At 54.2% G+C, this 14,713-nt stretch overlaps 1 protein-coding gene across 1 annotated transcript in view; it reads left to right on the top strand.

The window, feature by feature from the left end:
* The window catches only part of FGF18 (fibroblast growth factor 18), a 31,863-nt gene extending 17,375 nt beyond the window's left edge, over nt 1-14,488 (top strand). Inside the window, exons 4-5 of the mRNA XM_047076724.1 lie at nt 7,801-7,907; nt 14,176-14,488. Coding sequence (XP_046932680.1) covers nt 7,801-7,907; nt 14,176-14,442 — 374 coding nt within the window. The 3' untranslated portion in view covers nt 14,443-14,488. The remainder of the gene's footprint in view (nt 1-7,800; nt 7,908-14,175) is intronic.
* The last annotated feature ends 225 nt before the right edge of the window (nt 14,489-14,713 follow it).

Here is a 14,713-nt window from a genome sequence, read left to right as displayed (position 1 = left end):
TTCTTCCTGTGCCGAGTGAGGGTGAGAAAGCCACACTCCACCTGCCTCTGGGATGGATGCACTTAAGCCCCGGGTGTGGAGGCATTAGATCCTCTTGGCCGTGGGAAGCAGGGCTGACAGTGACAGAACTGGCATTTTAGAAGGGGAGGGCTGGGACCAACTGAGTCTGTGCTCAGGGAGCAGAGAGGGACCCTGTCACCGGGGGTGGTGGCGTGGAGGTGACTCTGCTTTGATATGCACCCTATGATTGGATATTCCTGCCGGTTTTCATTTGAAAAAACGGTTTTTCTACTTGGGGAAAAAAAAAATGGTAAGCACAAACCCAACATGTTGCAGAAGGCCAGTCTCCCAGGACTGACTGTGCTCGGAACAGCCCCTGGAAGGCCACTGGAGGGACTGTGTTAGCCAGGAAGGTGATCTTTGGAGGAGTCGAGCAGGTAGACTCTGGAGTTGGACAAGATTTGAGTCTAGCTCCCCCACTTGCGAGCTTGAAACCTAGGATCTGAGTTAGCCTTTCTGGTCCTGTTTGCTCTTCTGTGAAATGGGGTGATGGGAAAGAGAGCATATCTAATGCTCAAAGATTGTATGATTATTAAAGCAAAAATATAAGTAATAACTGCTTGAACTCGGTGCTGTTGTATGGAGGTGGGGGTGCCATCCTGGGCTCTGGTGGAGGTTCCCCTCTCAGGAACTGATTCCTGGGGCTTCCAGAAAGAACCTTGTCTCTCTCACTCATCAGTGGGGCCCTGGCAGGTCAGCTGCAGGCTTAAGAGGCTTCTTCAGCACGATTCCAGGCAGCGGGACTGGCCAGACAGCCAGAGGAAGAAGGGTCTTTGGACCTTCTTGTTGGGTGTGGTCTGCTCTTTTCTTAGTTTGAACTGGGGTCCCTCACTCACTCGGCACAGAATTACTGAGCCCTGGGGACCCGGTGGTAAGACACACCTGGTCCCAGCCTTCAAGCTGCTCCCAGGCCAGAGACCGTGCTCCCTCTCAGGGGTTGACTCTGAGTAGGAAGAGTCTAGTTCTCTAACCTCCAAGTGTGACCTTGGGTCCTCCTCATTCCCTCCGTGAGCCTGGGCTTCTTCACCATGAATGGAGGCTGGGTGCAGGGGGTGGAGTTAGCAGTCCGATGGCTTCCTCGAGAGCTCAGGCATGGATGAGTCTGTGACTCCAGCTGTGGTATTGCTGTGCGGGATCATGAGGACTCAGCCTGTCCCGGCATAGGCCTGCTGAGCTGGGCCAGCTTCCTGCGTCCCTTGCTCAGCCTTGCCCCTCTGAGAACGTGAGCCCCTTGGAAATAGTGACCCTTCTGCATGTCCCCATGTCCAGTACAAGGCTTGGCAGAAAGCAGGTCCCCACTTAAAGGTTGCTGGATGAACGTATAAAGTAATTGTGGGGCGACTCAAAGCATAATCGGGGACTGACTTGTGTGGCTCACATCGAAAGACATGTGGGGTGTTCCAGGGCTTTTGCTGAGCAGATGACAAGAGTCGGGGTGAGGTGGGGTCCTCTGGTCTGCATTTCCTTCGCTCTGGCATCTGCTGGAGGGCTGTGGTGGAGAAACGAGCAGCAGGGACCCCCTACTCTCTGAGTCTGACGCCCATAGCCCCTTCTCCACATAGCAGTCTGAGATGTGAGACTGTGTCACAGCATTGTCAAAGGCGCTTGTCTTACTGAGATTAAAATCCCAGTTCTTGGGTCAGCAGGAAAGCGCGGAATGGCCTGGCTCCTGGCTACCACTCAAGCCTTGGCTGCACTGCCCCTTCCTTGCCCACACAGCTCCGGCCCCAGCCCCTCCCTGCCATCCCCGGACCATGCCAAACATGTCCCCGGCTAAGGCCCTTTGCATTTGCTGTTCTCTTGACCTGATGAGGCTCTTCTCCCAGACACCCTCATGGCTTGCTCCCTGACTTCACTCAGGCTTCTGTTCAATTTTCTTCTTATCAGAGACTTCCCGTCTCTGTCTCCTCCTGGGCATATTTTTGTTCCTAGCACTTATTGCTACTAGATATTCTATTGTGTATTTGGCTATTTGCTCTCTGTCTTTCCTGTTACAATGCAAGCTCCTTGAGGTAGGAGGCTTTTGTCTATTTTGTCTGCTGCTGTATCACCATGCACAGAGCCAACCACAAGCAGGTGCTCAGTAGACACTTGAGCCCAGTGAATGCATGGACGAGCCATGTGTGCATCTGGGAGTGCTCCCCCTGGGGCAGGTGCCTGACACAGAGCTCAGGCACTCAGAAGATACTTGGCAAATTAGTGCTCCTTGCCTCTCCTCTGCTGTCCTCTCGTCCTCCCTCCCATCCTTCTAGCCTGCCAGCTCTGTGTCGTGCGGTGGGGATACAGCGAGCCACAGACCTGGCTTCCCCTAGGGCTTTTGCAGCTGGGAAGGGGCATTAAAACCCCTGCCCTTTGAGCTCATGTCCCATAACTTCTGTCCCCAGTGAGGAGTGATCCCCCACACCTCGCTGACTCTGCAGCTGAAATGACCATACTAGAGCTATGGCTGGGATTAAATATAGCTCCTGATCAATCCTATTGATTTTTTTTTCCCTGTTCCTTTCCAGCAAGCCCACGTGGCCTGCAAACCTCCTTGGGGGACTTTAGGAGAAGGGGACTTTGGGAGAAAGGCTCTGTGTGTGTGTGTGTGTGTGTGTGTGTGTGTAGACAGTGATGTGGAGACATCTCCAGAAAGCATCTTTTTCCCCACCCCTTCCTGTCGACCTGGTCCACCTTCAGAAGGGAGGAAGGGAAGACTGATTTGCTATGACCTCCCAGTGCCTTTTGTGGCAAGGACATTTCCTCTCTAGAGGACACCTGGACAGTGGCCAGCATGCAGTCAGCACTGGAACCGTAGCGGTGAGCCAGCTGCTGGTCACCTCATGCAAGGTCCAGGTGGCTCCTGGCTCCCGTACTGCTCTTGCAGGTCTTGGGGGGTTTTAGCCTGAGGCTGGGGAAAAAGAAATCCCCATTCTCCAGCTTTGTTCTCTCGGGTTTCCTCTCTTTGGTTCCTGTCTCCTGTGTCTCTCTTTGTACTGTGTTTCTCTCTGGTTTCTGGCTGCCTCTCTGTGTCTTTCCCTGCTGTTTCCTACCCTTCAAGCCAAAAGTCTTCCAAGTGAGGCCCTGGATCACATGTTGGGAGGCCCCACTAGGGAATCACACTGGAATCAATCAATCAGTCAGTCAGCGTCACTTCCCTTTTCTCCACCATGGCTGGTCTGCGTGATGTCTGTCGCATTCTGCCTACCTCTGAATCTCTCGTCTGCCTCAGACTACCTCTGGAGTGACTCTGCCAGTGTCATGGGTGTTTTTTTATAGAAAGGGCTCTGTGGGCATCTCTACCTATAGCCTTCTGCCTCAAGAAAGTGAGGTCAAAGCAAAGAGCTTCCCTGGCTTGGTTTACTCACCCACTGCCCCAGGAAAGGAACGGCTGCAGAGGAAGGGTAAAGCGAGGGGTGGACAGGGCGAGACCAAGTCTTGTGAGTTAGCCTGCCTGGGTTGTACCTCCGTCGCTGTGTCACCTTGGCACTCAGTTTTCTCACCTGTAATATGGGGATGAGGATAACAGTTCTAACCTCGGGAGATTATTGTAAGGATGTTGTAAGTGACAGGATGCATAGAGGGGAGTTAGAACAGTGGCCACGACATTATAAGCTCCAAATAAATGTTAGTTACTGATACTTTCTAGAAGGGCGGAACTGAAAGCCAGTGACTCGGAGGTCACTAGGCCTGGCCCAGAGAGGAAGAGGGTTTTTCCCTTTGTCACACAGCGAGTCTCCTGAGCCTGGGGACGGGTGGGTGGGAGCTCCGGGTTCTAGCGAGAGCAGGAGTAGCACTGGAGGACACCAGTGGGGAGCAGCGTGGCCAAGGGTGTTGACTGTGGCGTCACACTGGCTCCCAGCATCTGCCCCGCTTTGACCAGCTGTGTGCCTTTGGGCAAGTCCCTTCACCTCCCTTCACCTTGCTTTCTTTAACCCTTAAATAGTACTACTCATATCTACTTCACAAAGCCATTTATGCATTTACTAAAATTTACTCATTGGTCATTTACTACAGGCCAAGTTTGGGCTAGGGGCTAGAAATCACAGTGGTGAATAAGACAGATAAGCCCTTGCTCTGGTGGAGCTTACCTTCCGGTAAATAGAGACAGACAATCTAAAAAGGTAGCAACTAAGACAACTTGGAGAAGAGCTCTAAGGAAAATGGAGCAGGGGGTGGGTAGAGCTGGACTGGGGAGGGTGGTATGACATTGGACCGTGTGGCCAGGAAAGGCCTCTCTCAGGGGGTGACATTTGAGTGGCAACCTAAGAGAAGAGAAGCTGCTGTGGGAAGATCCAGGTAGAGGGAACAGCAAGTGCAAAGGCCCTGAGGTGGAAGTGTGCTTGGTATGTCAGAGAGGAATAGCAAGGAGGCTTGCTGACTGGAGGGCTGTGAGTGAGGTTGGGATCTAGGAATGGTCAGCAGGGGCCAGAGCATGTGTCCCATATGGGTCCCCATGAAGAGGCTGGATTTTCAGCAAGTTGGAGATCACTTAGGAGGCCTCTAGCAGGGACGAGAGAGAATTAATTTTATATTTTTAAAGGATCTCTCTGGCAGAGGGAGGAGGCTCTTGAGTTGTGCAGTCTGGAGGGGATGCCTGGAGAGGAGGTCTGATGAGTGGAGCCAGATAAAGTTCCAGACTCCTCCTGCCTGGCCTGGTACAGGCCTCAAGAATGGAACTGAGCCCAGAAGAAGTCTTTAGCTCCTGAGAGCTGCATGTTGGGGGCTTGGGTCATGAGAAGGGGGAGCGTGATGCTGAGGATGAGGTAGGCTCTAGAGCAAACCTGGCCTGGGTGGGTGGGGTCTCTCTCTCCATCTGTCTCTCTTTCTCTCTCTCTTTCTGAGAATTGCTGCCGCTATTACTCCCCACAGACTTTACATAATTCTGGCCCAGCTCCCTCCTCATTATGTCATGCGCTGAGTGGAGTCTAGGTCACTGCAAGGCTTGCTGTGGTCGGGGAGAACAGACTGCTGGCTCCCTGGCATGGCATCTGGAGCAGACCTTCCCCAGGCTGGGGTGGGGGTAGCGAGGTTTGTGGGGGTGGAGGTGCAGCCCAGCTCCAGCCCTAGGCCTTTGGGACAGCTCAGGCAAAGGCCGGGGCTTCCTGTGCTGGGCTGTGGCTTACGAGCACTGGGGGTTGGGGGGCAGGGAACTACATCTCCCCAGAGTTAGGGGCCCTGCCCTGGAGCCCAGGCCCCATTAGAAAGTCAGGTAGACCTGCTGAGTTGCTCCTTTGAACCTCAGTTTCCTAAACTGTAAAATGGGGACAGAGACACCCCAGCTCGTGGTGATGTGTGACTTCAGTGGGCTCACGTGGGAACAAGAACGGTAGGAAATGTTCTGAGGACGGAGGTCTAGGCACATGCGGGGAGAGGGGCAGACAGAGAGGTCTGGGGTTGCCTTGGGGTTGCCTGGGCTGCGGTCCTGGGGCCTAATCCCCTTCCTACATGCTGCCTCCCATTTCTACCCCTCTTCAAGGCTCTGCCCCAATCCGGGAGAGAATCGGAATAGGCTTGACCCCACACCCCCCCACCCCCCACCTTGCACAGGTAAGGAGACTGAGACTCAGAGGGGGCTGTGACTTACTCAGGGTCACACAGCCCAGCATGGCAATGATCAGACCCCATAAGTCCCAGCCCAAGGCATTTCCTGATGCACTCACTTCTCAGTGTGAGATGCCTGCTACCCTGGAGGATGCTGAAGAAGTTCAGGTCAGAGGGCATGCCTGGGGAGGCAAGTCTGGCTCTATTCTGCCCTTTTACACACATCTGATTTTTTCCCACTATGGTGCACGCGCATGCGTTTGTGTGTGTGTGTGTGTGTGGGGGGGAAACAGTTTTGTTTTGCAGTTATTAAGAAATGTAAACAATAGTTACTTGCCTTACCTGGCTTCTGAGTACAAGGGACTAAGCCCTTTCTGCCTTCATGTTGTGGAATCCTCACAATAACTTTTGAAGATTAGGGTTGTTTATACCCATTTTACAGATGAGGAAACTGAGGCCCAGGGTCATACAGTTGGCAAGTGGGGCCAGGGATTTATACCCAGCTCTGTCCATTCCAAAGCTCTTGCCTTTCCCTTAACATGTGCTGGCTTCTTTAGAAGCTGCTGGGATTGGAGACCCTCTTGAACCCCCACAACCTCCATCCTGTGTGGGGCAGATGCAGAAAGCAGGCCCCGGGCTGCTCTGATGTTTGACCCTGGGTTCCCAGGGAGAGTTATAGGGAGTTTGAATTAAAGGGGAGCAGGGAGGATGCAGGGCTCATAACCCCCTATCTCACTGTTGCTTAATGTTCTCCATTCAGTGTTTACTAGGGATGGGGGAAGGTGGAGAGAAGAATGTACCTCCCGCTCCCTCCCTGTTTCTAGAATTACTGAATTCTTGTTAGATCTTTAAATTTTATGTAAATTCTTCTTATTTTGCTTGGAAAGGTGGGGTATCATATTTTAATTAGTAGTGGTGTCAAAGGAGGGCTAGATTAATTATTGGAAATCCTGAGTTCCAGATGGTTTTAATTTTCACAGCAGGGCACCAGGGTATATATTTTTAAATTTTTTTATTAAAATCATACCTAGTGTATTTTAGGGGCACTGAGGTACACTCTTTGTGGCTCCAAAGATGCCGTATTTAGGGCTATGATTTTTGTTATGGAGAAGTAAGTCCCTTGTCACTGAAATTAAAAGTTTGCGGGTGAGGGAGGGGCAGGTGCTGGGAAGCAAAGGCTCAGAGATGGGAGGGTGAGAATTGAGGGGAGGGGTCATAGGCAAAGAAGGCAGCAGTGGGAGGAGATGCTGGGGAGGGAATCAGGCACAGGAATTCGAGTCCAGAGAGGAGAGAGAGCTCAGAGAGGGTACATGGCCTACCAAAGTCACACAGCACCTTACTGGTGAGAGAATATGAATTGACAGAGGGACAGAGAGGGGTCTGGACACAGCTTGCCTATTCAAGGGACAGTCACCCTTTGATCATTTGATGTTCTCAGTCAGGGCTTGGGGCATTAGCTCTGGACACCCCTCTCCTGAGGGAGGCTCTGTGGAGAATGGATGGTTTAGTGTGGGGTCTCCTACTCCAGATCAGGGAATAGATACTGGGTCCTGATTGGGACTTCTGGGCTCCTGGAAGTTAGCCACCTTTCAGCCTTGGTGGCCTTGACTAAAGAAAGTAGAATATCCTGAAGAGAGCCTTCATTTCCCAGGGGACTTGAACCTCCCCTCCCTGGACCTTCCCCACTTCAAGTGGCAAAAGTGTGGAGTGGGGAGGGGACACTAGCAGGGGTTCTAGATGTTTGCCCTGGGGGAAGGGGCCTTTGACCTAAATTTTGGGGGAGGTAGCTTGATGTCCCCCAAGGCAGTGTGCGTGAGTACCCGTGCAAACTCGCGTGCGTTTGTCTGTCCCCTCGTTCCAGAGACTGCTACTTCTCTGAGGTTATTCATGTGGCTGTCTGTCCTGTTTTGGGGAACAGAGGTGAGGGGCTGGTGAGGGTGGGTGATGAGGGGAGAAGGGCACACTGGTGTTTAGCCGCAAGGGGCAGAACAACCCTCCAGCTGGAGCCATCTAGGTGCCGAGTGGCGTCGACAGAGGCTGGGGGTAGAGAACAAATGATGGACAGTCTCATGTGTCCAAGGGGCAGGGTGCTCCAATGAGACCTGTTAGATGCCTCCCTCATGCCTGATGTTGGAGCAGTGAGGGTCCAGGGACAGGGTCAGGGATCTTTGCCCCTGGTAAAAAAAATGTGTCTTGTTCTCCTTCTGCCTTTCGAAGCCCAGCTCCTAGTGGAGACAGACACCTTCGGTAGTCAAGTCCGGATCAAGGGCAAGGAGACGGAATTCTACCTGTGTATGAACCGGAAAGGCAAGCTCGTGGGGAAGGTGAGTGATGGTCTGGGATTCCCTGGGTGTTATCTCCCTGGCATCCCTGGGTAGCTGGCATGGGGTGCTGGGGGCCCTGTCAGCCCCAAAGGGAAAACGGCGGGGGGTGGGGGGGAATATGTGTGTGTATGAGATTCCAGCTGTACCCTCTTCCTTTAGCCCCTTCTCTGCCACCGTATCATAGCCTACCAGGCAAAGGTACCCACGGCTATGACTTTGGGGAGCACGTAGGGTCCTGATCCCTCCTGCTGGGTGTAGACTTTGAGGGGTTTTGGGGGCTCCCTGCCTACATGCACCTGCTGTCTAGGAACAGGGATGCGGCCGGCCTTCCCTTCCCTTCCCTTCCCTTCCCTTCCCTTCCCTTCCCTTCCCTCCCCTCCCCTCCCCTTCCTATTCCTTTTCTGTTTTCTTTCCTCTTTCCCCAATTCCTGTAATAACACATAGTTTCGTTTCCCTGAGACCTCCAACTCTTCCCCTCTTCCCCTTCTTCCCCTCCTCCACACCCTAGTGGCTGGGGAGAGTGTCACAGGCCAGAGTATTGTTGCTTATTATTTGTTAATAATAACAGGACCAAAAGCTTCTGTTAATTGAGCACCTACTTTCTGCCAGGCACTGTGCAAAAAATACTCCCAAATAATCCCACGAGGGCCGTACCACTACCATCCTCACTTCGCAGATGAGAAAGCCGAGGCTTGGCCCCCGCCCAGGCACTTGTCCCGGGTCCCACACTACAGCTGGGCGGGGATTCAAAGCCCAGCTTGGAAGGCAGAGGTTCCAGCCGCACTGCCCACACCGACTGAAGCCGCTCGCTCACCGAGCACAATAATAGTAATCGGCCGAGCGCGGCCCGGGACGCCCGGGAGTGGTTTTAATTAGTGATTCACTTTCCGCGTCCCGGGGCGGCCGGCCGACCGGCCGGCGAGGGGATCGGGGCAGGGGCGGGCCGGGCGCCGGGTCCCCTGGCCTGGCCGTGCGTTTCCTGTGGCGGCGCTGCCCGGCCCCGCGTCAGGCGCTTTGTTCTCCTGCCCGCCCGGGCCGCCTCCCAGGCCCAACCTGCCCGCGGCTGGACGCTCGGCTTCCTTTGCTCGCGGCTTCCAGGAGGGGCGCGCGGCAGCCCGCCGTGCCCGGTGCCCGCGCCCCCGCCCCCCCCCATCCCGTCTGCGCGCTTCCCGGCAGCTTGACCCCAGGAGGGCCGTGCTGGGGTCAAAAGAGCAGCCCCGCTCCCCGCCGCCCGCCGCCCACCGCCCGCCTGCCCGCCCGCCGGCTGGCCGCTGAGTCACCGCTTCCACAGGAGCCGGCTCCGATTTCCTGCCCCCTCGCCCTCTCTCCCGTCATTAATATTGGGGACGGTTCAGCTGGCGCTGGCTCTGCCGGCTCCGCGCAGCCCAGGGAGGGCCCCCTCCTTCCCGCCCCCCGCCTCGCGGCAGCTCCCCCATCCCCGTACAGGCGTCCGTCTTCTGGGCTGGCCCCGAGGATGCCCCCCAAATCCACCTGCCCCAGGATGGCCCTGGGCAGGCCCCCTGTTGGCCTCTGCCTAGCTCAGTTCCCCTTACTGCCTCTCGCCCCCCGGGGCAAAAAGCCACAGGCTCTTGGGGTGCTGTTCCATCACAGCCTCCTAGGCAGTCAGGGGCCAAGGTCCTGGGGTTACCCCTCCGTCCTTCACTGCTGCCACTGCCTCTGTTCTGACCTCATACTTTGCCCCAGCTGTCCTAGGGCTGCTAGCCTCAGGCTTTTGCCTTTGCTCACTAACCACCGTCAGCTTTCTAAAGCGCAACCCCTGTCCTCCACCCCAACTCCTGTCAAAACCCATCCCTGGGTCCGCACCATCTACCATCTACCAGAGAAAGGCCACACTCTCTGGGGAGACACACAGACACACAAGGCCCTGGGAGGGGGGGGTCTCCCTGGCCTCACAGCCCTGCCACCCATCCTCACATTCTTAAGCCATAGACACACAACACTGCGAACTGCCACCCCAGTGGACGGGACCTTCCGGCTGTGTACAAGCCGTTCCCTCTGCCCAGGTTGCCCTTCCCTCTATCTGCCCCGAGTCCTGCTCAGCCTTCAACAGCTTCTTGCTTCCCTGGCCCCTTGTACAGCACACCCACCCTGGAGCCCACAGTCCCTCACACAGTCCTCTGTCACCTATTGCTAACCTGAGTTGTCACGTTTGTCTGTGTGCCTATGCCTCCCAGTTAGATTGAGAGCTCACCGATGGCTGATTCTGGGTCCAGCCATCCATGCTCTGTGTACCTGGCCTCTCAGAAGCACCCACCAAAGAAGTAGAAAAATAGTTCATGCTTTCCGAGGTTGGTCTTAACCTACCGCCAGAATTATTCACGTCAGGCCGGGGAGTCAAGTGCCCTAACTGCTGAGCCTCAGTGTTCTCCTCTGTAAAATGGCAGTGATCATGCTGGCATTTACTGGCACTTGTTAAATATTCCTTCCCTTTCCCTTTGAAGCCAGGCCATGACGTTACTCCCTCGCCTGTGGGAAGGAGGACCTTTGTGGCCTCAGCTTAGGCTCTGGCTCCTTTGGAGTGGCCTAACAGGATAGCTTTCTTGGGTGGTCTTGGCCGTGGGTGCCAACCTTGCACGTCTTTGGCCCTGGTAGGGCACGTGCGTTGAGCCCCCAACAGAGACCATTCAGATGTTCTGGACCCCGGCTGTAGCTTCTCTGTTGTAACAATCACACACCAAGGCTCTGCGCTGAGCCCCTGCGTGCTCAGGCAGCCCCTTTTCTTCTTGTCACCTTTCTGGACCCCACAACCATCCCACTCCTGGGAAGGAGTACACCCTTTCATTCCATAAACAGTTGCTAAGTATGAAGCACTGTGTGCCAGGCATTCCCCCCACCTCCCCGTCTCTGACTATTCAACCCAATCCCCTGTGCGATCCCTGGTGAACCCTCTTTGGGCTGAGGCAACATACGGCCCCAGACCTTTCAGGGCAGAGGGGTACCCTGCCCACCACCCCATCTTTGTGAGGACTGTTTCATTTGTAGATGACTGAAACCCAACTCAAAAGGCCTTAAGCGAAAAAGGAATTCTTTTGGCTGACAAAACTTAAAATGTCCAGGGGGTAGTTGTAGCTTCAAGTTAGACTGGATCTAGGGGCCAAATGATGTCATCAGGATTCGGTCTTCAGATCAAATAGAAGGAATGGGACTCCGGTTTGGAAAGGAGGAGGTTGGAGATAGTGGGCAGGGAGAGACGCTCAAATTCTACTTAATCACCCAGGTCCTGGGATGGGATATTCACTCACTCCATAAATACTGATGATCTACCTTGCCCGAACCAATTGAGTCAGCATTTTGGGGGGTGAAGCCCAAGCACGGGTTTTTGTTTTTGTGTTTGTTTTTAAAAAACCTTTGCAGGCAATAAGCAGGACCTTGGAGGTAGTCGGGAGCAGAGGTGAGGGTCAAGCCCAGGTGCAGCCTGCCATTTAACTTCATATCTGCTATGTCTGAGTTCATGGGGGGAACTTATGACCGTCACTGGCACCATGGTTCCTCCCAAGGAGCTCCTGAGGTCTCGGGTGCTGGGAATTTGGGCTCTCATAAGTAACCCCAAACCTGTACAAGCACATGTGCTAGCTCCTTGCACATCCGAGACCTTGCTTCATGCTGATGGTGGCCGTGTGGGCCCTGGGGAGGTGAGGTGCCTTGATAGTTGGTGCCCGCTCTTCCATACCCTTTCTCCTCACGGACCTCTCCGGAACTGGACAGAGGAGAAATGAGCTGCAGTGGCAAATGCAGGTTAAAAGCCGGCTCTGCCTCTTACAAGCCCCATGACCTTGGGCAAGCCATTTTACCCTTTTCTTCTCGCGGAGAGAGAGTCTACCTCAGCAAGTCGAGAGGATTAAATGAAATAATGCATGTGGAAATGTCTGGCCTATAATTGACAATCGATAAATGCTGAAGGAATGAGTGAATGAATGAGGAGGGAGACCAAGTGGGCCTGGCCCTCTGCTCGCTGTGTCCCCTTCTCAGCACATCCCCCAGGAGGGCCTCTCACGGCTCATGACTGACTGTCTCTGGAACATTAGTGAGGGGTCTGGGACGCAAAGGCTACTTTCTTTTAGAGGAAAGCCCTTTGGTGAGTCTATCCCAAAACCCTTCATTCGTTCGACCACAAATGCTCTGGGTGCCCGGACCTGTGCTGAGCCCTGTGGGCAGCTGACAAGTGGTCCTGACCTGCTCAAGCTCTTGGGCTAGTGAGGAGGCAGGCAGATATGGAATTGCTCTGTTGGGGCGCGGGAGGAGGAATGGGTGCCAAGGGAAGAAGATGGAGTACGTGAATCCACTCAAACTGGATGCTTGAATGGAGTCTTAAAGGAAGAAGAGGAAATGCCCAGGGAGATAGAAGGCAGTGAAGGAAAGCTTCCTGGAGGAAGTGGTTACTGAGCGGAACCTTGGAGGACGAAAGCAGTCTTCCAGGCAGTGACAGGCATTCTGTGATGGGGAAACAGCACGGTAGAGGCTTTGCTCAGTTTGCTGTCACTGTTCCATGGAGACTGGCCAAAGGACCTGGGCCCAGGTTGGATAGGCAGCCTCCAGAATTATCCATGGGGGGCCCAGAGACCACTCCCGTCTACCTTGCACATAAGCCCCACTTCCCTCACAAGAGTTCCTCACTGCCCAGCCCCACCCCGTGCTGCCCGACACGCACTGTCTTCTGGGTCCTACATGACTTCCGGCCCCACCCCCTGCCTGTTCTGCAGCCTCCTCGAAGGATCTCATCCTCCAGACAATGTTTTCTTACCCTGCCTGTCCCTTTCTGCAAAGTTCAGCACTTTGTCTGCAGGGCCCGAGCCTGCCCTCCACTCAAAGGTGAACGTTCCTGGAAGCTCCAGCCTGTTTTCCACTTCAAACAAAAGGCTGGAACTCGCACCTCAGTCTCCACGCACGGCCAGACCGCTGGGCTTCCAACTTGGCGGGGCATCCGTCCATAACGAGGAGTGGGCCCGGCCTAAATTTGGAGATGTTAGTTGGAAACTCAAGTGCTGCTAATTCAGGCCTTCCAACTCTGTGCACTTCCCACTCCTCTACATGGCCCAGTCCGGCCGTCTCGGGGAGGAGGTTCAGAGCCCTGCCTCCCACCATCCTTTGTCCAGAGCCGATCCAGGGAGGGAGGCCAGAACCATCTGAACCACCTGCTTTTCAGAAATAGTTTAGCAAGTTCCTGCTGTGTATGAGGCTCATTTATAAGCGTCATTCCTCACATTTCTGTGACGCAGGGGTCGCCGTCCCAGTTTGGTAAGATGAAGAATCCGAGGTCTAGAGAGTGGAATTAACTAGCCTGAGGTCACGTGAGGAAGTGTTCGAGTCGATTCAACTTCTGACTCCTTGCCTGGCATCCCTTGCCTCCTGGGCAGTTCACACATCTGCTCGGGAGCCTGCAGTCTCAGAACCAAGGGCATAGGCTTCGGCGTTTGGCCATGTAAAAACTCGTATTTTTGGAGGTCCCCACCCCTCTTCACACCAAACACTTAAAATGCACCATATCCCATATTAAATGGAATTGAAATTAACTATATGGCAGTGGGGTTGAGTGGCAGTGCAGTAGCTGACTTTATATCGGGTTTTGTGCACATCTGCGGGGACTCTTTCTGTTGCAAGTGACAGAACATAATCTCAACTACTTTAAAGGAAATGAGACATTATTGGCCCACATCACAGTGAGGTAATGAGCTGCAGCTGCTGCTTGGTCCAGAGCCCAAAGGATGTGACCAGAACTTGATTTCTCTCATTCTCTTCGTCTTGGCTTCACTTTCTCTTTGTTGGCTTTGTTGTCACATGGCGTTTCTCCTCATGGTGGTAAAATGGCTGCCTTTGCTTCAGCCTCACATTTTCCTCGTGTTTAAATCAGCCTATGTGTTTGGGGATTGCTTATACAGGGGTCTTTAGGAACATTCTGATTGGATGGCTCATACCACATGCCCACCTCTGCCCCAGTCACAGGAATGTTTTATTGGCCAGGTCTGGGTCTCATGTACTAGCAGGGAGCCCTTGGCTGTAGGGTAGAGAGTGGGGAAGGGCTGGATTCCTGAATGACGAGGGAATCTATTACCTAATTGGCTGGCAGGGAAGAAGGCAGGGGCCAACATGACAAGTCCACTCCACAGACCAAGGAAGTGAAGTTGCTCAGGTCAGGCCCTCTCTACGCTATTGCACCAACCCTCAGTCACCTGTCTGTACCCGGGCCACACAGCCTGCCCCTCACACCCACCCTCCCTGTCTCACCTCCTTCTTCTCTTGCCTCCTCCAGCCCGATGGCACCAGCAAGGAGTGTGTGTTCATTGAGAAGGTCCTGGAGAACAACTACACAGCCCTGATGTCCGCCAAATACTCTGGCTGGTACGTGGGCTTCACCAAGAAGGGGCGGCCACGGAAGGGTCCCAAGACCCGGGAGAACCAGCAGGACGTGCACTTCATGAAGCGCTACCCCAAGGGACAGGCAGAGCTGCAGAAGCCCTTCAAGTACACCACGGTGACCAAGAGGTCCCGGCGGATCCGCCCCACGCACCCAGGCTAGGCTGGCCCCACCGCAGCCCCCCAGGCTGCCCCCAGGCCCACACTCACACTCACAGAGAACTGCATCAGAGGAATATTTTTACATGAAAAATTAGGAAGAAGCTCTATTTTTGTACATTGTGTTTAAAAGAAGACAAAAACTGAACCAAAACTCTTGGGGGGAGGGGGAGCGATAAGGATTTTATTGTTGACTTGAAACCCCCTGTCTATGACAAAAGACTCACGAGAAGGGACTGTTGTCAACGCACAGGTGCTTGTCTCTCTCTAGGAAC

The sequence above is a fragment of the Lynx rufus genome, unplaced genomic scaffold, assembly GCF_022079265.1.
Source record: "Lynx rufus isolate CCGP_SWC_20201006 ecotype Redwood Valley unplaced genomic scaffold, mLynRuf1.p SCAF_1, whole genome shotgun sequence".
NCBI lineage: Eukaryota > Metazoa > Chordata > Mammalia > Carnivora > Felidae > Lynx > Lynx rufus.
This window is presented reverse-complemented; position numbering and strand designations above follow the sequence as displayed.